We start from the raw sequence: 22,646 nt of genomic DNA on the forward strand, positions 1-22,646 counted from the left end.
CGTATCAGCCCCACCGATGCACAGGCAAGCGGTCCATCCTGGGTCCCGACTCTGGACAGCCAGTACTTCATCCATGGCCACCGGACCTGTGTGTCCCCCGCCTCCCCTCCATAAGGGAGAAGGGGGCAGAGGAGAAAAAGAAAAGAAACGGCAGATCAACTGGTCTAAAAAGGGGGTCTATTTAAAGGCTAGAGTATACAAATGAGTTTTAAGATGAGACTTAAATGCTTCTACTGAGGTAGCATCTAATTGAATTGTGAAACTGAATTGTGTTGTGTATGAGTAGTACAATATAAATAAACAAATAGCAAATCTAAAGTGGTTTGCATACTGCTGCACTCTTCTCTGTGCGAAGACTACATCAACGATAGGTTTGTCTGTCCTCATACTTAAGAGATTTACTGAGCTTGACAATGAATTGTCACGTCAAATGACAGGCTCACGCGCACGCACGCACGTACGCACGCACACGGACACATTCAAGAATGCCAACATTGTGAAACTTGAGACCCCCCGCTCACTGCATGGAAACACAAAGAAAAAACAGAAAAGTTCAGTGTGCAGGACGCAGACAAACGTTGCCAGCAAAGACAAATTCTTAAACCATCAAAATCATTCTTGCATGTCACCCTCTGGGAAAAATAAAAAGTCTTACACCTCTAGCCTAACACGGCTTCTCCTTTGTTAACACTTGTGTGTCAAGACACGCTCCTGCGGCGTCAACTTGGAGCATGCAGAGGTGAGGCTGGCTTTTCATCTGCTCTTGCATTTGGAAACTTAAGAACGCCCGTGTAAGCCTTGTAGAATTCCGTATATGAAAACAGACGGAGGCAGCAGATGAGTGAGGCGAGCCAAGGAAAACAGCTGAAAAGGAAAGAGGAGGTAGTGCTGTTGGTTAGGGGGGGGTTTCAGGAAGCGGGAGAATTAGGGGAGTGGGAACCTTATCCTGTAATAGTGAAGAGAGCTTGCAGACTCCACCTTCCCTCCTCTTACTCTCTCTTACCCCCTCTCTCTCTCTCACACTCTTCTCTCTATCCCTCCGTAGCTGAAGCCGTTAATCATTTGACCAGGCAGCTTATAGAGGCAAGAGCTCAGCAAAAAGAGCGAAAAAGAGGACAGAACAAAATGCTCAGTGGGATGTTTGCCTAGCTGTTTATCGGCTGTGGATTTCTTTGTGGCTTTTCTTTTGTGGACCCCTGTGGATGTAGAGTGTCTGCGCTCACCTGGGTGGGAGGCTAGACTGACCTCCATTTTTCTATTCATCTTTTTGGTGGTATACGAACTTTGAGTGGAGGAGTGGGGGAGCTTGTGTGCTTGAGCGAGTAGTGGAGCGGGAGAGAGGGAGCAGCGGGCCATGCCCAGCTCTGCTAATGGTCCAACATCATGAAAGGGGGCCACCATCACCACCGCCACCATCGAGGCTGCTGTGGCTGCCAGCACTTGTTCCGGAAAGTCCTGACTAAGTGTGGCTGCTGCTATGCTCGAGTCAGAGGTCAGTGTCAGGCACACACACACACACACGCACACACGTCTGAAGTTCTTCTCTCTCTTCAACTCTGCTTTATTTTTCATTCATTCCTCCTTCGAGCATATGCCAATGATTTAGTAGGTGAAGACTTAAATCCTCCTTCCTGTGCTGTCCGCCGCCAGTTAAAGCAACAAGTGAGACACACTCTCGTCTGAGTGGGTGAAAAATGAAGTATTCCCTCAGAGCACAGGCACAGAAGGAACCGAATAGGAGGTACTGGGCCGGCCGTGGCATAAACACCCCATGAGGGTTGGGGTGGGGGTCAGCTACTGACCAGTCACTTCAGTCAGTAGCTGATCATCTACGTGGTTGACGTGCTCTGCAGGTGTAGGCTTGTTCTACTTATACATTTATATTTTGTTCCTGTTTAACTTTTTATACAGCGGTAATTCAGGATGTAACCATATCAAAATCTCTCGGTACGATATTATCACGGTACTAAGAGCGGTATTTGTCCCCCCCCCCCAAAAAAAGCTTAGTAAAAATGCCATAGTGTGTAAAATGGAAGTGTCAGGAAAGTTTAGGATGAACACGATTACTTTAATGGAACACATACTTGATGGTGTAATAGTGGCCTAGTGGTTAAAGTGTCAGCCCTGAGATCGGTAGGTCTTGAGTTCAAACCCCGACCAAGTCATACAAAGGACTAGAAAAAAATGGGACCCATTGCCTCCCTGCTTGGCAATCAGCATCAAGGGTTGGAATTGGGCGTTACATCACCAAAATAATTCCAGGGCATGGCTCACTGCTCCCCTCACCTCCCAGGGGGTGAACAAGGGAGTGGGTCAAATGCAGAGGACAAATGTCACCACACATAGTGTGTGTGGAAAATCATTGGTCATCATCATCATCTTCAGCCGTTGTCAGTCCACTGCTGGACGAAAGCCTCAGCATGTTTCTGCCATAGTGAACAATCTCTTGCTGCTCCCTGCCACTGCATTGTTCACCAATATTTGTCTTTACTGTCGACTAAATTTTGTTTTTTAAGGATTTCTGCTGGTGCTGTACCTCCGCATTTTTTCAAAGCAAAAAATGTGCCTTGGCTCCAAAAATGTTGAAAAACACTGTGGTCTGCGAAAGGCTGGAAATAATAAAGCAATTTCTGACTAAATGTACTTGAAAGTCGTTGTGCACGCAATGCGTATGTTCTACACTTTATAATTACCTGATCATGCAACAAGATGTTCCAAGCATTTTACTTTTGTTTAGCACAAATAAATACATCAATATCTGATTGTCATAATGACTTACCATATGAAAGAAAGATATCCGTCGCTGTCTTCCTCCTTGGTACTTTAACTTTAATCATATATATTTTTTTTCACTACAAACAAGTATTTCTAAGCCCAAATAATAGTCTAGGTACATCTACTGTTTCAAGCAAATATATAAAAGAATAACTTAGAGTTGATGTCTTTAAAGTGCCAATGCATTATTTTCCGTTAAAGAGATATCATGCCTCTTCAATGCAGCCACTACTTGCTTGTCTTGATGATATCAAGGTCTGGATGGCCCTAAATTTCTTCAATTACAATGCAAAGAAGACAGAAGTAATAGTGTTTGGACCTAGTGGTACCTGTGAGCTCCCCCTGTTGACTTTGGCCCCTTGGTTTTGCACGTTAAGCCCATGGTCACCAACCTGGGCTTTCGTATCGATAGTGATTTGATATTGGACCGTCAGATTAGCACAGCTTTTTTCATTTACGTCAGCTGGCCAAGGGTAAACACCTTCTTTCTAGGCAACAGTTTGAGACAGTAATTCATGCCTTATCACATCTCGACTGGCTTTCTGTAACTCTTTGTATTTTGGAATTAGTCAATCCTCCCTCTCACGTCTGCAGCTGGTCCAAAATGCGGCTGCCCAACTTTAGCCTCCTTCCACTGGCTGGTTGTGTCTTTTAGAGTCCATTTTAAAATGATCTTACTCGTTTTTAAATCCTTACATGGTCTTGCCCCACCTTACTTCTCTGAGCTGCTCCACCTCTATGCCCCCACCCGGTCCCTCAGGTCAGCTGATCAGCTGCTCCTGGAGGTACCCAAATCAAATCGCAAGCTCAGAGGGGACAGAGCCTTCTCTGTTGCTGGTCCCAAACTGGAACGATCTCCCTCTCCATGTGAGACAGGCCCCTTCTTTGGCTACTTTTAAGACCCTTTTTAAAACCCATTTTTATTTACTGGCTTTTAACCCAGCATGGGACTTTGAGCTGTTTAAACTGTTTTTAACCTTTTAACTGCTTTTTATTTTAAGGAATTGTTCATTAAGATAATTTTTTTTTACTTATTATATGTGTATTTTCAAATTGTATTTTTTAGTCTCTCATTTGCCTGTATTTATTTGTGGTGTACAGACCTTTGTTCTTCAACTGTGGTTGTTTTTAAAGGGCTTTATAAATAAAGTTGGTATGGTATGTAAATATCCAGTGCAACAAGTGTACAACAATAATGTATAGCTTAGTTTCTTTTAAACTTTACATTATTTTACATTCAAATTTTTTGTCAGTCTGGAAAATGTTGTTTCTCAGAAAGGTCAACTAACAATATAATTACTAATAATGTAAATACCTCACAAACTGATGCATGACTTCGCTAGCTTCGAATATCTTTTCTGTGCGACAGCTTGAGGTGGCAACTTGTCCAGCCCTGCCTTCCACTCAAGTGAAGCTGGAATAGGCTCCAGCACCCCACACGACCCCGTAAGGGACATGCGGTAGAAAATGGAGGGATGGATTGAGGATATATCAAGTAGCTTTTTAGTTTACTCGCATTTCCCTACGTTAAACATTTTTTTGTTGATTTCCCGCAGTGCAGTGAGACGAGACCAACTGGCTCTGTGTCGCCATGGAATTGCTCGAAACGAAAGTGGCACGCTTCGCTAAGAAGGTTGTGTTTTGGCTTGGGCTTGTTTGTCTGTTTGTTAGCAACAGAACTCAACCAGTTATATGTAACCGGTGGTCTTTTCCTCTGCGTTGTGTGTTGTTTATGGAACACGACCGACACCATGGGTTTCTCAGCTGCACTTTACTGATAATATACAATACAATTGTCATCTAAAACTTTCTGCCATCGTCGAACCGCTCTCCCGTTATCGTAGACAAAAAGGGCGGGCGTAGTTACATACAAAGTAAAATAAAAACATACCTGATAATACAGAATACAATTGTCATCAAAAATTTTCTGCCATCGTCGAGCCTCTACACAAATATAATAATGAACAGGAAATGAATTAAAGTTCTTAAGACAAAACATTTTCTGTCGTTGTATGGACACCTACTTCTCCCGTTATCGTAGACAAAAAGAGAAGTTGGAAGGCGTGTCCAACGCATATAAAAAGACAGGTGTCACAGTTATTAATGCAGTAGGAGGGACAACGAGACAATGGTTCCATCCATCCATTTTCTACCGCTTATTCCCTTTTGGGGTCGCGGGGGGCGCTGGCGCCTATCTCAGCTACAATCGGGCGGAAGGCAGGGTACACCCTGGACAAGTCGCCACCTCATCGCAGGGCCAACACAGATAGACAGACAACATTTACGCTCACATTCACACACTAGGGCCAATTTAGTGTTGCCAATCTACCTATCCCCAGGTGCATGTCTTTGGAAGTGGGAGGAAGCCGGAGTACCCGGAGGGAACCCACGCATTCACGGGGAGAACATGCAAACTCCACACAGAAAGATCCCGAGCCTGGATTTGAACCCAGGACTGCAGGAACTTCGTATTGTGAGGCAGACGCACTAACCCCTCTGCCACCGTGAAGCCCAATGGTTCCACATTGGCAAAACATCAAACAATATTCAGGTATTTACATGTAACTTACTTATTTTGTGTAATTATACCAATAATAAAACAATAGAAAATACATTATTTACAAGACATAATTGACCCTGTTACATATAGACGGATTTAATGTCCAAAAAACAATTCCTTTTATCCACGACAAATACGAACACACTTAAATTCCTGTTTATGGTGGTCAGCGGCCCCACCTCTCCGTTGCCTCGCTGCGCAGAGGATTCTGGGAAATGTAACGCCAGAAAAAAACTACGATCACCAAGTTTTTTTTGATACCCTCACATGTGACAGAATCATTAAGAATACTTTGAATCAGAAATACTGTTGTATTTGTACAACCATAATATCCCTAGCAGTGAGTTAACATGTCCTCAGTTAGTTAGTTAGTTTCAGAATAGTTTAGCAACACCGCGACCGCATCCATTAAAAGCCAAAGGAGATAAAACATCCCTAAAAATTAGGGTATCAAAATCTAAATCTCACAGTACAATATTGTTACGGTGTTAAGGCCAAAGTATGATAATATTGTGGTATATGTTCAAAATTACTTAAAAATGCCCTAGTATGTCAAATGAAGTGACAGGATTGTTTTAAGACAGTAGTGTCAAACGTACACCAAACAAATAGGTTTAATCCGGCCCGCAAGATGAGCTGCAATTATTAAATGAAAGAAACTGCTGTTGTAAATGTGTCCACTGGATGCCACAATAGCAATTCAAGTGTAACCCACGTCACCCATGACAATATTTAAAAGTGATGTGTCAGCTGACTTTAAGCGTCCTCTGGATTGACTGCCGCTACTCCAATCATCGCAGTTGTATGCAATTAGCTAGTTGGCAGCAGATGATGCTATGCTGATGCTAAAATAATGAAACAGTAAAATGCAAAGAGTTAAGTCAACATGACCATCATCTTTGTAGCAGCGCTCGCAGTTGGTTGATGGCACAATGCGCACCCTAAACTCCATTGTAAAAATGTGTGTTTCTACATTTGTTGTTTGTTTTATTACATTTTATACTTAAATCTACCACGTTCACGTTGGTTATGTTTGTAATTACGTTACCTTGATTTTGGCTTTTGGTATGTTTGTATCATAAGTGTAATATTATAATAATGTGCTGTGGCTGTTGCTGATTTCACCAATGCGGCCGTTTGAGGAAACACTCACTCAGTTGCTTTTCCAAACACGTCTTTGATGAACTGCCAACTTGAGAATGACAAATTTCCCTTGTGGATCATTAAAGTTTGTCTAAGTCTAAGTCTAAACAGGAAGTGCTTAAAGTTTAATGGGTTTGTAAAAACACTGAGACAAAGTCTAAGTTCATTATGTTTCTCGGAAAAGTTACCGAACAATATAACTTTTAATAATGTAAATACCTCACAAACTGATGTTTATGTTTGCTGGCTTCAAATATCTTTTTAAGTATTGGTTTAAAGGTTTAGCAGTACAGTATAGTTTTTTTCTAATGGCGGTCCACACCCCCAGCCCGCGCTGCACAGAAAATTCTGGCAGATTTTCAGACCCGGCCAACGCTTAAAGGGCCCGAAAAAAAACTACACGCCAAGTTTTTGTTTGATACTATCACGCGTCACGGCATTATCGTGGATACTTTAAAATAGCAATACCGCGGCATCTACAATACCGTTACACCCCTACTAATTTTGCATTGCTTTAAACATTGTTATCGTGACAGATATACCGTACAACCAACCCTATTATTTAAGTTCATATAAACATTTTCCCCAAAAATATATTGTCTATTTTTTTTTTCCATAGTTTTTGACCAATTTATTGTGTTTTGTTTACTTTTTCAATTATTGCAAAAGTGTCATAGCAGTTTGGCTTCACTCTCGTAAGAAATATCAAAGACTTTTCTTTTCCCCTCAGACATATCAACCTATTTTCTTAACTTTTCAAATAAACTTTGGACATTAACTGGAATATAAACACATGACCATTGGACATATTGGATTGAACTAAATTGTAGTTACATGATTCTTTATAGTTAATACAAATCTTTACAAAACTTGTAAAATAATAATACAACATTTCTCGATATCTAATTATAAACATACTTGAACTGCATTTGTCTTGGTTATGTCTCTTATGCACACACTCTCAAACCCAAATCTACTTCCGATCACCAAAAGTAGTAATTACTAATTATAAATTCAATATTTTCATAGGGGTTAGTGCGTCTACCTCACTATACGAAGGTCCTGAGTAGTCCTGGGTTCAACCCCGGGCTCTGGATCTTTCTGTGTGGAGTTTGCATGTCCTCCCCGTGACTGCGTGGGTTCCTTCCACTTCCAAAGACATGCACCTGGGGATAGGTTGATTGACAACACCAAATTAATAATAATAATAATGGATTGGATTTATATCGCGCTTTACTATTGTTAGATACTCAAAGCGCTCACAGAGAAGTGGGAACCCATCATTCATTCACACCTGGTGGTGGTAAGCTACTTCAGTAGCCACAGCTGCCCTGGGGTAGACTGACGGAAGCGTGGCTGCCAGTTTGCGCCTACGGTCCCTCCGACCACCACCAATCATTCATTCATCATTCATTCACCAGTGTGAGTGGCACCGGGGGCAAGGGTAAAACGTCCTGCCCAAGGACACAACGGCAGCGATTTGGATGTTAATAGGTGGGAAGCGAACCTGCAACCCTCAGGTTTCTGGCACGGCCGCTCTACGCCATGCCGCCCCTAATTGGCCCTAGTGTGTGAATGTGAGTGTGAATGTTGTCTGTCTATCTGTGTTGGCCCTGTGATGAGGTGGGGACTTGTCCAGAGTGTACACCGCCTTCCGCCCGATTGTAGCTGAGATAGGCACCAGCGCCCCCCGCAACCCCGTAGGGAATAAGCGGTAGCAAATGGATGGATATTTTCATAGCTCGAGCACAAAAAACGGTTTATGACTTTGTAAATACATTTTTTAACAATAAAAAAGCCTATTCATATTTACAAGCCACAAACCTGAAGAGGGATGCGATTGAAAGACTGTGATACAATGCTCTCTGGGCTGCAGTCAGCTCTATAACACAGTGATTTTCAACTTTTTCTGAGCCAAGGCACATTTTTTTCATTGAAAACATTCTGAGGCACACCACCAACAGAAAATACAAAAAAATTAAGCTCAGTAGCCGATTTCTCACAATCGTTGGACATTAATTCAAACCATAACCAACCAGGCATCACTATAGCTCTTGTGTCAAAGTAGGTGTACTGTCACAACCTGTCACATCACGCCGTGACTTATTTGGAGTTTTTTGGTGTTTTTCCTTGCGTAGTGTTTTGGTTCTTGTCTTGCGCTCCTATTTTGGTGGCTATTCCCCTTTTGTTGATATTTTCCTGTAGCAGTTTCATGTCTTCCTTGAACGCTATTTCCCGCACCTGCTTTTTTTTTTCGCAATCAAGATTATTTAAGTTGTGCGGACTCTATCTTTCTTTGTGGGGACACGGTTGATTGTCAAGTCATGTACGGATGTACTTTGTGGACGCCGTCTGCTCCAAACGCTGTTAAGTATTTGCTGTCATCCAGCATTCTGTTTTTGTTTACAGTTCAGTTTTAGTTTTGTTTTACATAGTCATCCCTAAGCTTCAATGCCTTTTCTTAGCGGCACTTAGTGGCACTTGTCTTTTGTTTATTTTTAGTTTAAGTGTTAGATACCTTTTTACCTACATGGTGCCTCCTGCATATTGTGATCATGACAAACCATGTTCCCGACATCCATCCATCCATTTTCTACCGCTTATTCCCTTTTTTGGGGTTGCGGGGGGGCGCTGGCACCTATCTCAGCTACAATCGGGCGGAAGGCGGGGTACACCCTGGACAAGTCGCCACCTAATCGCATGGCCGACACAGATAGACACACAACATTCACACCCACATTCACACACTAGGGCCAATTTTAGTGTTGCCAATCAACCTATCCACAGGTGCATGTTTTTGGAGGTGGGAGGAAGCCGGAGTACCCGGAGGAAACCCACGCATTCACGGGGAGAACATGCAAACTCCACACAGAAAGATCCTGAGCCTGGATTTGAACCCAGGACTGCAGGACCTTCGTATTGTGAGGCAGACGCACTAACCCCTCTGCCACCGTGAAGCCCATGTTCCCGACATCTACAAAGCAATTAGCTACCTGCTGCCACCTACTGATATGGAAGAGTATTACACGGTTACTCTGTCGCGCTCTAGACAGCACCGACACTCAACAACGGCACATTCGCGGATTATAATTACTGGTTTGGAAAATATATTTTTAACCCAATTAGGTGAAATTATATAATCTCCCGCCGCACACCAGACTGTATCTCACGGCACACTGGTTGAAAAACACTGCTATAACCCCTCGTGCGGCACACTAGTAATATTAAAGACCAAAAAAGGGAGCCACAAACAACATTTTGTTTAGGGCCACAAAAAAGCTTAGGGCCGGCCCGGATCATGCATTCTTCCATTAAAAATGAGGCAGGGTAAGTGTGTTTATGTGAGGCAGAGTTGGAAAGTGTCTTCATGGTGATGAGTACGTCAGTTGGGAATGTGCGGCACGTGGCTGGATGAAACACAAAAAAAGGGGGGGCTGGCTGGGTCCACTTCGAAACATTCCTCTGGACCCAAAACCATGCTGCCTCCCCCCCAACTGTGCTGTAAGTTATAATGAAGCTCAGCAGGAATTGCAGCAGTCCATTAGACTATAGTGTGGTTTGAGTAAGAGCAGCGGGTGGTGTGCAGTTGACACAAAAATCACCAGTGTTTTGCCACACGTAAGTTTCATCTCTCCTGTCACTGTCTTAAGAAATTATATCACGGCAAAGCAAAGTTTAAGAACATCAGTGTGTAGTGGGGACATATGCTGCGGTGCCTTCTTTTACAAGCTTACACGAACGGAATAAATGACCGACCGATCCACTGAGGCCCTACTCTTATGGGGGATGTGTGCTCATAAAGGAAGCTTTAATGTTATTGGTTGCCGTTCTTGGATAAATACCTTGGATTCTATGAGTTTAATCTCTTATGTAATGTATGTTCTCATTGTCTATAGCCTGCAGCGCCACACTGGACCCCTTTGCATGTTGTCAAAGCAAATATGCTGCCACTTAGATCGTGATATGGAAGCGGGCGGGGAATTGGACACAACGAAAAATGTCATGCTGTTAAAAGAAGTTACAATAAACACACAATAAGTGGGTGCGGGATGAGATTAGACTGCTTACATTTTACAGTTGCAAGCCAAAACTAATTGATGTTATTAACCCGTCATGGGGTTATGTAATCGTTGCTGTTTGTCTGTCCGTCTGGTAGAAATAGTTGGTTAACAAAATAACACAAAAAGGTATGAGTGGATTTTCATGATCTTTTTAGGAAATGTTTAAAATGGGATAAGGGACAACTGATTCGATTTGGTGGGTGAGCCGGATAATTTCTACTACATTACCTACACTTCTGATTGAGAATGCTAGAGATAGTCAAACATAGAGGAGACTGGCAGCATACTGGCAACCCGTAAATCAACAGAGACAAGCCTTGGACAATGGATGGATTGATTGAGGATTCATCAAAAAGTTGCTTCTAAAACAAAAAGATGCTTCTAAAATGTACAGTTTTTTGGTGATTTATCGTCCGTGCGCTGCGACGGGGCCGACTCGCTGTGTCGCTTTAGAAACGCTCTCGAGATGAAAGTGGTGCACTTTGCTTTGCAGAACGCAGACTTTCTCACCTTCGCCGGACAGGTTATGTTTTTCGCCATGGTTTGTTTGTGTGTTTGTTAGCAACATAACTCAAACATTTGTAGACATATTTTTGATGAAATGTCTGAAAGCAACACTTTTTCTCACCTACTATGAAATAAGTAAGTAAGTATATTCTATGTATAAGGCGCTTTTCACAGATAAAATCACAAAGCGCTGTACAAAACATAGGAAAAGTCAAACAACAATTCAATTTAAAACAACAGGGGCAACATCATAAAAAGGATACAAAGTAGATTAAAAATTATAGTTAAAAGGTGCATTAACTAAAAGCTTTACTAAAAAGAGAAGTTTTCAAATGTCTCTTAAAAGTTTCAACACAGTCAAGATCAAGAAGGGACTGGTGCAAATTGATCCAAAGTCTGGGAGCTATAGCCTGGAAAGCCAGGTCTCAATGGGTATTAAAACGAGTTCTCGGGATCTTTAGTAGACCACACTTGAACACACCTCACTTCCTGCTTACGGTGTTCCACGCCCTCACCTTACCGGTCCCACGCTGCCTAGAGGATTCTGGGAGATGTAGTCAAATTTCTGACATGGCAAGCACCAAAGCGCCAGACAAAAACTACACACTAAGTTTTTTTGTATGATACTGTCATGCATGACGGCATTACTGTGAAGACTTTGAAACCGAAATACCGCAGTATCGACAAAATTGTTACTCCCATACCATCCGGATTTTTTTACTTTGAGGTCTGCGCTCTCTGAGTACTTTTCTAGTTTTACAATGTGAAGAAAAGTCATGCAGTCTTGTATCTTTTTTGTCATCATTATAAATGTACGGGAGCCTTAACGTTAAAACCAATATGAGGCTGGTCATAAAACATGTTCATACTAGTACATTTCTATTTAGCTGCCATTAGCTTAGTAAAATGCTGTGGAAATCTCATCTATTTTGTTACAGTAAAACAGCTTCTTTAATAAGAGTAGGAATGGAGAAATAGAACCTTGTCATAACAGAAAACAGCAAAACAATGTCCTAAGCATTATACTAAGTTGGGAATGCTTATCCCTATATTGCTAACTCTTTTTATTCTCTGGCAGACCAGGGACCTTGTTTATAAAACTGTGTGTGGAGTGTAGCTACCTGTAAGCGAGGAAATATTTAGATACATAAAGCACACTTGCACAAAGTATTTTTTTATTATAAATCTCACCTGCAGAAATTGTGCTCACAATAGCACCAACCTGGTGTTGTCCTAATACTTCTCCAACAATGTATAACTATTCAATAATAAATATCAAATGAATATGGTAATGCTTTTAATGATCATGTGTTGGACTGTTAATGAAGGAGGATAGAAACTGCAAGTTTAAAAAAGAAGGCAACAATTACAGATGGTTTATACTATGTTGAGCACCGTAAAACGGTTATTTTGGTTATTTTATGTCAGCTACACCAGTACTGTGAATCATAGCTGAGTTAAAAAAAAAAAGAAATCACACACACACTCATATATTGGTCTTCTGTTTGCATAAAAGTAGACATTCTGTCGCATGGCACAAGTCACAATCAACACTATTTATAAAAGGTGATTTCAATATTATTATTGGCACAATCATTTAGCTTATTGTGTAGTATAGCTGGGTGAGTTTCAAACATTTGCAATAACTCCAGAGTGTAATAAACTCCATCCATCCATCAATTTTCTACCGTTTGTCTCTTCTGAGGTCACGGGGGGTAGTGGAGCCTATCTCAGCTGCATTCGGGCGGTAGGCAGGGTACACCCTGGACAAGTCGCCACCTCATCGCAAGGCCAACACAGAAATTTAGTGATACCAATCAACCTATCCCAGGTGCATGTCGTTGGAGGTGGGAGGAAGCCGGAGTACCCGAAGGGAACCCACGCAGTCACGGGGAGAACATGCAAACTCCACACAGAAAGATCCAGAGCCCGGGATTGAACTCAGGACCTTTGTATTGTGCAGCACATACACAAACCCCTGTTCCACCGTGCTGCCTTGTTATAAACTCCCAAAGTTTTAATGTATTATTGTATTCTAAATGCATATATTTGTCACGGTTTGGTATTACAAGTGTGGCGAGGAACCCAAAGATGCAGACACACGAAAGGTGAGTAAAACAGTCTTTACTCAGTAGAATGTACTTACAACTAAGGGTGCTCCAAAAAGGAGATAACTAAGGACGACGAAGCAAGAAGGTAAACTCAAAAAGGGCTTCGTGGCAAAAACAACAAAAGTTATCCAATCTAAACTAAAACTTGGGCTGGAGTTTGCAAGACGTGCAACTACAAACTAAGACACAGACTGGATGGCACCAGGAGCAGTCAGGAACAAGCGTAGCAAAATGCAGGAGAGATCTCGGAGTGAAGCCACAGGGTTGAATCGCCAAGTGCCATCCAGCTGCCAAATTGCAGGTTAAATATCCTCAATCAAAATTAGAAACAGCTGTGCACGTCTCGCAGCTCCACTCACGAGAGAGACGGGAACTGCAGGGGAAAGAGAACTGGAGTGAGGTCACAAGGTCAACTGCACCAACAAAGGAAACTGAATACAAACCACTAGGTGGCAGCAGGTGGTGACAGTATCCCCCCCCTTAATCAACGGACGCCACCTGGCGGACCTCCTGGCTTCTCAGGAAATCTACGATAAAAATCAGTGATTAAGGATTTATCAAGTATAAGAGAACGAGATATCCACGAGCGATCCTCTGGCGAGTAACCCTTCCAGTCGATCAGAAACTGCACCCCCTTGCCTCGCCTCCTGGCGTCCAGAATGGTGTTGACAATGTAGGCCGGATGACCCTTCACCTGCAGAGGAGCTGGGGGGGACACTGAAGGGGGACTAAGGTCGCTTGACTCAACGGGCTTCAGGCGGGAGACAGGGTATGACTTGAACGACTTAGGTACCTTGAGTCGAGCTGTGACAGGGGTGATCATCCGTTCCACCTCATATGGTCCTATGAATCTGGGTGCCAGTTTCCTTGACTCCCCTGGCAGCGTAACGTCTCTGGATGAGAGCCAAACCTTTTGGCCGGGTTTGTAGTCAGGGGCTGGTCTTCGGTGACGATTAGCCACGGTCTGGTTTCGTCTGGCAGTTTGAGACAAGGCGGCACGGGTATCACGCCAAACACGGTGCGCCCGGCGCAGGAAGGCATTCACGGAAGGAACTGCGGACTCAACCTCCTGAGAGGGAAATATAGGAGGTTGAAAACCATGCACAACATGAAAAGGAGACCGGCCAGTAGATGAACAAATGAGGGTGTTACGGGCATACTCCACCCAAGGGAGATAGGTGGACCACAATGCTGGATGTTGGTGACAGACACATCTCAAGGCCGCTCCTAAGTCCTGGTTGGCTCTTTCGGATTGTCCATTAGATTGCGGGTGGTATCCTGATCACATACTGACGGTCGCCCCCAACAGGTTGCAGAATGCTCTCCATGTAGCCGAAGAAAACTGAGGTCCTCTGTCAGATACCACATCCATTGGGATTCCGTGAAGACGAACCACGTGGGTGACCAGCAATTTTGCCGTTTCCAGGGAGGAGGGAAGTCTACGAAGGGGGATAAAATGTGTAAACTTAGAAAACCTATCAACAATGGTGATGATAACAGAAAACCCCCTGGAGATGGGTAGACCTGTGACAAAGTCCAGAGCAATGTGCGACCATGGACGAGAGGGGATGGGAAGGGGCTGCAGCAACCCCGCCGGAGCCATATGGGATGGTTTGCTCCTGGCGCAGACCTGGCATGCGGCCACAAATCTCCTAGTGTCCTTTTGAACGGTTGGCCACCAAAATCGCTGAGTCAGTAGGAACTCAGTGCGTTTGGCCCCAGGGTGGCAGGCGATCTTGGAGGAGTGAGCCCAAGACAAGACTTCTGGACGGAGAGTCTTTGGTACAAAAAGGCGACCAGGGGGGCAACCAGCCGGATTAGGAGAGTCCCTGGTAGCCTCCGACACCCGCTTCTCAATTTTCCACTGTACTGCACCAATGATCCGGGACTGGGGAATGATGGTCTCTGGGGGGGTGTCTTCTGTAGAGGGAGAAAACATCCTCGACAAGGCATCAGGTTTAACGTTGTGTGACCCTGGGCGAAAAGTGATGCAATGATCAAACCTTGTGAGGAATAGTGACCAACGGGCCTGGCGGGGATTGAGGCGTTGAGCAGAGCGAAGGTAGGCTAGGTTACGATGATCAGTGTATATGATGACAGGATGTTTGGCCCCCTCCAGCCAGTGCCTCCATTCTTGAAGAGCCAGGATGACTGCCAGCAGCTCTCGGTTCCCAATGTCATAGTTCCTTTCCGCTGGTGACAGGCGTTTGGAGAAGAAAGCGCAGGGGTGCAGCCTCTGATCGACAGTGGAACACTGGGACAAAACAGCCCCTACACCGGTGTCAGAAGCATCTACCTCAACAAAAAATTGGAGATCAAGATTACAGTGAACTAATACAGGAGCAGAGGTGAAAAGGGATTTAAGGTGCCGAAAGGCTTGATCCGCCTCAGAGGACCACTCAAAAGGAACCTTGGAGGAAGTTAGTCTATTAAGCGGCTGCGCAATCTTACTAAAATTCCTAATGAAACGTCTGTAAAAGTTAGCGAACCCGAGGAACTGTTGCAACAGTTTTCTGGAAGTCGGAATTGGCCAGTCTACCACTGCTTGGACCTTAGCTGGGTCTGGTTTAACCTGCCCCTTTTCTACAATCAGCCCCAAAAATGACACAGTGGGAGAATGAAACGTGCACTTTTGGGGCTTAACATACAATCGGTTCTCTAACAGTCTCTGCAAAACCAGATGAACATGTTGGCGGTGTGTTTCGATGGAGCGTGAAAAGATAAGTATGTCATCTAAATAAACGACTACAAATCGACCTATCATGTCGCGGAGAACTTCGTTGATCAAACACTGAAAAACACCGGGAGCATTAGTGAGCCCAAACGGCATGACGCAATATTCAAAGTGGCCTAATGGGGTGTTAAAAGCAGTCTTCCATTCGTCGCCCTGACGAATGCGCACAAGGTGATACGCGTTGCGTAGGTCCAGCTTGGTAAAAACTACCGCCCCATGCAGAGGTGTGAAAGAAGATTCTAGCAATGGAAGAGGGTATTTGTTCTTAATAGTAATCTTATTTAGCGCTCGATAGTCAATACATGGTCGCAGCCCTCCATCCTTCTTTTTGACAAAAAAGAACCCCGCCGCTACGGGAGCGGAAGAAGGACGAATGTGTCCGGCGGCGAGTGAAGAGGAGATATATTCCTCCATAGCAAGCTGTTCGGGACGTGAAATATTGAACAACCTTGACGAAGGTAGCGTAGACCCTGGAAGGAGGTCAATGACACAATCATATGGGCGGTGGGGAGGTAGGGCTGTCGCCCGGTCTTTACAAAACACCTCCCCAAGTGAATGATACTCCTCAGGGATTAGTGATAAATCAGGGGGTTGCGGACTGGACGGAATTACTGGCTTAATAGGAGACGCAGCGGAACGCAGACAGTGACTATGACAAAATATACTCCAGTTCATAATCTTGAGTGTAGTCCAATCTATGCTCGGACTGTGACGTTGCAACCAAGGAAGACCAAGAACTACAGGAGCCGAGCGAGACGGCATAATAAAAAAACTAACCTTCTCACGGTGGTTTCCCGAAATAAGGAGAGATGTGTCGAGTGTTTGATGCGTAATATTAGCCAGGTGACGCCCGTCAAGTGAGCTAACCGTCTTTACACGTTCGATACCCACAGCAGGAATTTTTAATGACTTAACAAGATCACAGTCAATAATGTTCTCATCTGCCCCTGAGTCAATAAGTGCCTTGATAGGGCATGATCCCCCCACCCAAAACAGAGTACCTTCTACTTGAAGTCTTCCCATCTGCTGAGGAGGTGCAGACGTAGCTGCCGGGGCAGGCGGCGAAGATGGTAATCTTGGCAGCGGAAGATCTCTGGTGGAAGCAGGACGGTCTTTGATAGGGCGCGCAGGGCAGTGAATGCGGAAGTGGTCCGCCGCTCCGCAATACAAGCATAGCCTCAGTTTTATCCTTCGACTCCTCTCCTCTGATGACAGGCGGTTGCCACCCAACTGCATGGGTATTGCGCCCCATGTTCCCCTCCTCCGGGGAACTCCTCCGGGGAACTGTAATCAGGAGGCGGAAGCGATCCCCCCTGAGGTTTGGACTGAGGTAGTAGAGGGCTGGTCGGTGACTGCCACCTGGTGGACGGAGGATCCCTCTCCTTTGTCCAAGCGGATGGAAAGCGAGATGAGCTCTTCAAGGGTCTGGGTCTCGTCACGGGCCGCCAGCTCGTCTTGGATGCGGGGGCTGAGACTAGCCAGGAAAATTCCCCGCAATGCTCTCTCCTCCCAGCCGCTCTCTGCTGCCAGGATTCGGAAGGAGATAGAGTGGTCGGCTACGGAGGAAGTCCCCTGTCGAAGCGCGAGGAGGCGGCTGCCTGCCTCTCGTTCCCTCACAGGATGGTCAAACACACTGCACAGCTCAGCAGAGAACAGGGTTAGACTAGAGCGAAGTTCTGGTTTGCTCTCACATACCTCCATAGCCCAGCGTGCTGCTCTTCCGGCCAGTAGGCTGAGTATATATGCCACTCGGGCGGGATCAGATGAATATGAGTGAGGCTGCTGTGCAAATACTAAAGAGCACTGGTACAAAAAGAGTCTGCATTTACCAAAGTCCCCTTCATACCTAGATGGGTGTGGTATGCTGGGTTCCCGGGCACAAAAACTCGGTGTCGAGACTTCGGGGGAACCGAGGTTTGCTGCTGCCGGTTGAACTACCTCCGGGTTTTGTAGCGGATGAGGGACAAGCATGCGGGTGTGCATCTCCCGCACCAGTGCTGTCAGTTCGGCCAGACTTTGATCATGTTGACTTATCTGCTGGCCATGAGCCCTGAGGGCCCGTCGAACTGGATCTTCGTCTGCGGGTTCCATCTTGACTTGGCGATTCTGTCACGGTTTGGTATTACAAGTGTGGCGAGGAACCCAAGGATGCAGACACACGAAAGGTGAGTAAAACAGTCTTTACTCAGTAGAATGTACTTACAACTAAGGGTGCTCCAAAAAGGAGATAACTAAGGACGACGAAGCAAGAAGGTAAACTCAAAAAGGGCTTCGTGGCAAAAACAACAAAAGTTATCCAATCTAAACTAAAACTTGGGCTGGAGTTTGCAAGACGTGCAACTACAAACTAAGACACAGGCTGGATGGCACCAGGAGCAGTCAGGAACAAGCGTAGCAAAATGCAGGAGAGATCTCGGAGTGAAGCCACAGGGTTGAATCGCCAAGTGCCATCCAGCTGCCAAATTGCAGGTTAAATATCCTCAATCAAAATTAGAAACAGCTGTGCACGTCTCGCAGCTCCACCCACGAGAGAGACGGGAACTGCAGGGGAAAGAGAACTGGAGTGAGGTCACAAGGTCAACTGCACCAACAAAGGAAACTGAATACAAACCACTAGGTGGCAGCAGGTGGTGACAATATTAAAAAAAAATACAATAAAATAAATGGCTTCCCCATTTTGCGGAAATTCATTTATCACTTGGTGCTTTGAAACGTAACCCTGTTATTAGAAATTGAATATAAATATATTGCATATACGTAGGGCTTCACGGTGGCAGAGGGGTTAGTGCGTCTGCCTCACAATACGAAGGTCCTGCAGTCCTGGGTTCAAATCCAGGCTCGGGATCTTTCTGTGTGGAGTTTGCATGTTCTCCCTGTGAATGTGTGGGTTCCCTCCGGGTACTCCGGCTTCCTCCCACCTCCAAAGACATGCACCTGGGGATAGGTTGATTGGCAACACTAAATTGGCCCTAGTGTGTGAATGTGAGTGTGAATGTTGTCTGTCTATCTGTGTTGGCCCTGCGATGAGGTGGCGACTTGTCCAGGGTGTACCCCGCCTTCCGCCCGATTGTAGCTGAGATAGGCGCCAGCGCCCCCCGCGACCCCAAAAGGGAACAAGCGTTAGAAAATGGATGGATGGATGCATATACGTACCGTAGATTGGCATTGGTTTCCTCCCACAGTCCAAAACACAGCCATATTAAGTCAATTAGAGACTCTGATTGATTATGATGTTCTGAGGTGTCAGATCTCATCAGATGTGTGCACCACACGTACCTAATGAAGTGGTTATTGAGCGTAGTTCAGTTCATGTTGTTCGGGCAAACTATTTTAGTTTTGCAGCAGAAGGGGTGTCTTCATAGCAGTGGCTGTGTTTGTGCTGAAGTAGCTCATCTGCTTTGAGTTTGGGCGTTTTGCATGTTCACAGATGCTGTGCAGCATCTCCAGTCTCATGAGTTACTGTTGCCTCCGCTATCGAGCCGGACCATTCTGGCCTCTCTTCTCTGATGTCCACCATAAACATTCTTGCCCAGACAGTCAGGGAGTGTTTTTGTTTTGCATTTTTAGGTCATTCTCTATAGTTTGTATAGTTTATAGTGTGCATTAAAAATCCCATTGCATCAGCTGTTTCTGAGAGCAGACCATCTGTCACCACCAGGAGGAGGAAGAAGGTTTATGATTGCTTGTTTTTTAATCAGAACAATGTAATGTCCTCAACACAGCATTCATTCTCCAATATTTCCCTAGAGGCGGGCATGTTCTTGTCTCCAACATATCTCAATTCAAGCTCTAATAAACTACATTTTCTCCTATGCAATGATTTTTATGACTGAAACCTGAGCCATGATTCTTCCACATAGTCGTCTACTACATAAATATTGGCCCTGGTAAAGCAATATAAAACAATGTATGCAAGGCCGTATGTTGAAGCTAGTTTTGTATTCTATGTGTCTTTAAGAACCTAAATGTATTCATCTAATAATATTTAATATTTTTTCTCATTTTAAAGGGATGAAACAATTATTTATATGAAAAAAGTATGTTCCATTCACAGAGAGGGGCTTCACGGTGGCAGAGGGGTTAGTGCGTCTGCCTCACAATACGAAGTTCCTGCAGCTCTGGGTTCAAATCTAGGCTCGGGATCTTTCTGTGTGGAGTTTGCATGTTCTCCCCGTGAATGCGTGGGTTCCCTCCGGGTACTCCGGCTTCCTCCCACTTCCAAAGACATGCACCTGGGGATAGGTTGATTGGCAACACTAAATTGGCCCTAGTGTGTGAATGTGAGTGTGAATGTTGTTTGTCTATCTGTGTTGGCCCTGCGATGAGGTGGCGACTTGTCCAGGGTGTACCCTGCCTTCCGCCCGATTGTAGCTGAGATAGGCGCCAGCGCCCCCCGCGATCCCGAAAGGGAATAAGCGGTAGAAAATGGATGGATGGGCATTCACAGAGAAGGAATGCAAGTCAAGTTTTATTCCCTACTTAGACATAATAACATGTGCTTGTGCACTGGAAGACACACATTATGGTGTACTGTGATATCACCTCATGTGTGTTTGCAGGCTTTCATTCGCATAGTTGTGTTCCCATCACTTCAGCACTCCAGTAGAGGTTACAATCATTGAATTCCTTGTTTGTTTAACAATAAAATATCTCTCAGCTATCACTATAGCACTCATCACACTTCAATCCACAGTACAGTAATACCTTATAGCAATCTTAATTGATTCTGTGGTGGAGCTCTTATTTCAAGTCAACATCTTCCATTGAAATGTTCAAACCCCGTTTCCATATGAGTTAGGAAATTGTATTAGATGTAAATATAAACAAAATACAATGATTTGCAAATCATTTTCAACCCATATTCAGTTGAATGCACTACAAAGACAATATATTTGATATTCAAACTCATAAACTTATTTTTAGAATTTAATGGCTGCAACATGTGCCAATGTATTTGGGAAAGGACTTGTTCACCACTGTGTTACATCACCTTTTCTTTTAACAACACTCAATAAACGTTTGGGAACTGAGGAAACTAATTGTTGAAGCTTTGAAAGTGGAATTCTTTCTCATTCTTGTTTAATGTAGAGCTTTACTCGTTTAACAGTCCGGGATCTCCACTGTCGTATTTTATGCTTCATAATGCACCACACATTTTCGATGGTAGACAGGTCTGGACTGCAGGCGGGCCAGGAAAGTACCCAAACTCTTTTACTACGAAACCACGCTGTTGTAACACGTGGCTTGGCATTGTCTTGCAGAAATAAGCAGGGGCGTCCATGATAACGTTGCTTAGATGACAACATATGTTGCTCCAAAATCTGTATGGACCATTCAGCATTAATGGTGCCTTCACAGATGTGTAAGTTACCCATGCCTTGGTCACTAATACACCCCATACCATCACAGATGCTGGCTTTTGAACTTTGCGCCTATAACAATCCGGATGGTTATTTTCTTCTTTGTCCCGGAGGACACCATGTCCACAGTATCCAAATATAATTTGAAATGTGGACTCCTCAGCCCACAGAACACTTTTCTACTTTGCATCAGTCCATCCTAGATGAGCTCGGGCCCAGCAAAGCCAGCGGCGTTTCTTGGTGTTGTTCATAAGTGGATTTTGCTTTGCATAGCAGAGTTTTCACTTGCACTTACAGATGTAGCAACCAACTATAGTTACTGACAGTGGTTTTATGAAGTGTTCCTGAGCCCATCTGGTGATATCCTTCACACACTGATGTCGGTTTTTGATGCAGTACCGCCTGAGGGTTCAAAGGTCCGTAGTATCATCGCTTACGTGCAGTGATTTCTCCAGATTCTCTGAACCTTTTGATGATTTTACGGACCATAGATGGTGAAATCCCTAAATTCCTTGCAATAGCTCGTTGAGAGTTGAGTTCTAAAACTGTTCGACAATTTGCTTACAAATTGGTGACCCTCGCCCCATCCTTGTTTGTGAATTACTTAGCATTTCATGGAAGCTGCTTTTATACCCAATCATGGCACCCACTTGTTCCCGATTAGCCTCCACACCTGTGGGATGTTCCAAATAAGTGTTTGGTGAACATTCCTCAACTTTATCAGTATTTATTCCCATCTTTCCCAACTTCTTTGTCACGTGTTGCTGGCATCAAATTCTAAAGTTAATGATTATTTGCAAAAAAAAAAAAGTATCAGTTTGAACATCAAATATGTTGTTTTTGTAGCATATTCAACTGAATATGGGTTGAAAATGATTTGCAAATCATTGTATTCCGTTTATATTTACATCTAACACAATTTCCCAACTCATATGGAAATGGGTTTTGTATTGAAATCAATTTATTTGGCGCTTGGCACCCTCAAAACACCAACATTTTACATGTAACGTGCTATAAAAAAGAACAACCACCATATTTTTCCAGACTATAAGGCTTACTGCCGATGAGCAGGTCTATTCAGGTCTACTTTCATACAAAAGGCAGTAGGCACATTAAAGGGGTCATGTGACTATACTTCCTTGTGGTCTACACATGTATTGGTGGTTCTTTGGTGAACATGTTGCATAGATTATGTTCAACAGGCTTTCTTCCAGCCACTTTCTGACCATCTCTTCAGGATGCGCCGTTTTGTGAGCAGTCTTACCGACGTGGCAACAGCGTCTTCTCCCCGTCATCTTTGTTGTACCAGTATTTTTTGGCGCTTCTATAGAAAGCTGACTGACAGATATAAGATAGAACTACATGCTACTTTGTATCAGAAATGGCAACAGCGAA

General features: G+C 44.2%; 1 protein-coding gene across 5 annotated transcripts in view; it reads left to right on the forward strand.

Moving 5' to 3' along the window:
* Positions 1-22,646, forward strand: part of arhgef25a (Rho guanine nucleotide exchange factor (GEF) 25a) — a 175,217-nt gene that overhangs the window by 43,869 nt on the left and 108,702 nt on the right. Inside the window, exon 1 of one of the 5 annotated variants that reach the window (XM_061903369.1) lies at positions 983-1,492. The exons of 2 other annotated variants lie outside the window; for them this stretch is intronic. In XM_061903369.1, coding sequence (XP_061759353.1) covers positions 1,384-1,492 — 109 coding nt within the window. In that variant the 5' untranslated portion in view covers positions 983-1,383. Of the gene's footprint in view, positions 1-982; positions 1,493-5,168; positions 5,327-22,646 lie in introns of those variants that run through there. 2 more of the 5 variants (XM_061903374.1, XM_061903371.1) reach the window with 2 other exon arrangements.

The sequence above is a fragment of the Nerophis ophidion genome, linkage group LG06 (assembly GCF_033978795.1).
Source record: "Nerophis ophidion isolate RoL-2023_Sa linkage group LG06, RoL_Noph_v1.0, whole genome shotgun sequence".
In the NCBI taxonomy this organism is placed as follows: Eukaryota; Metazoa; Chordata; class Actinopteri; order Syngnathiformes; family Syngnathidae; genus Nerophis; species Nerophis ophidion.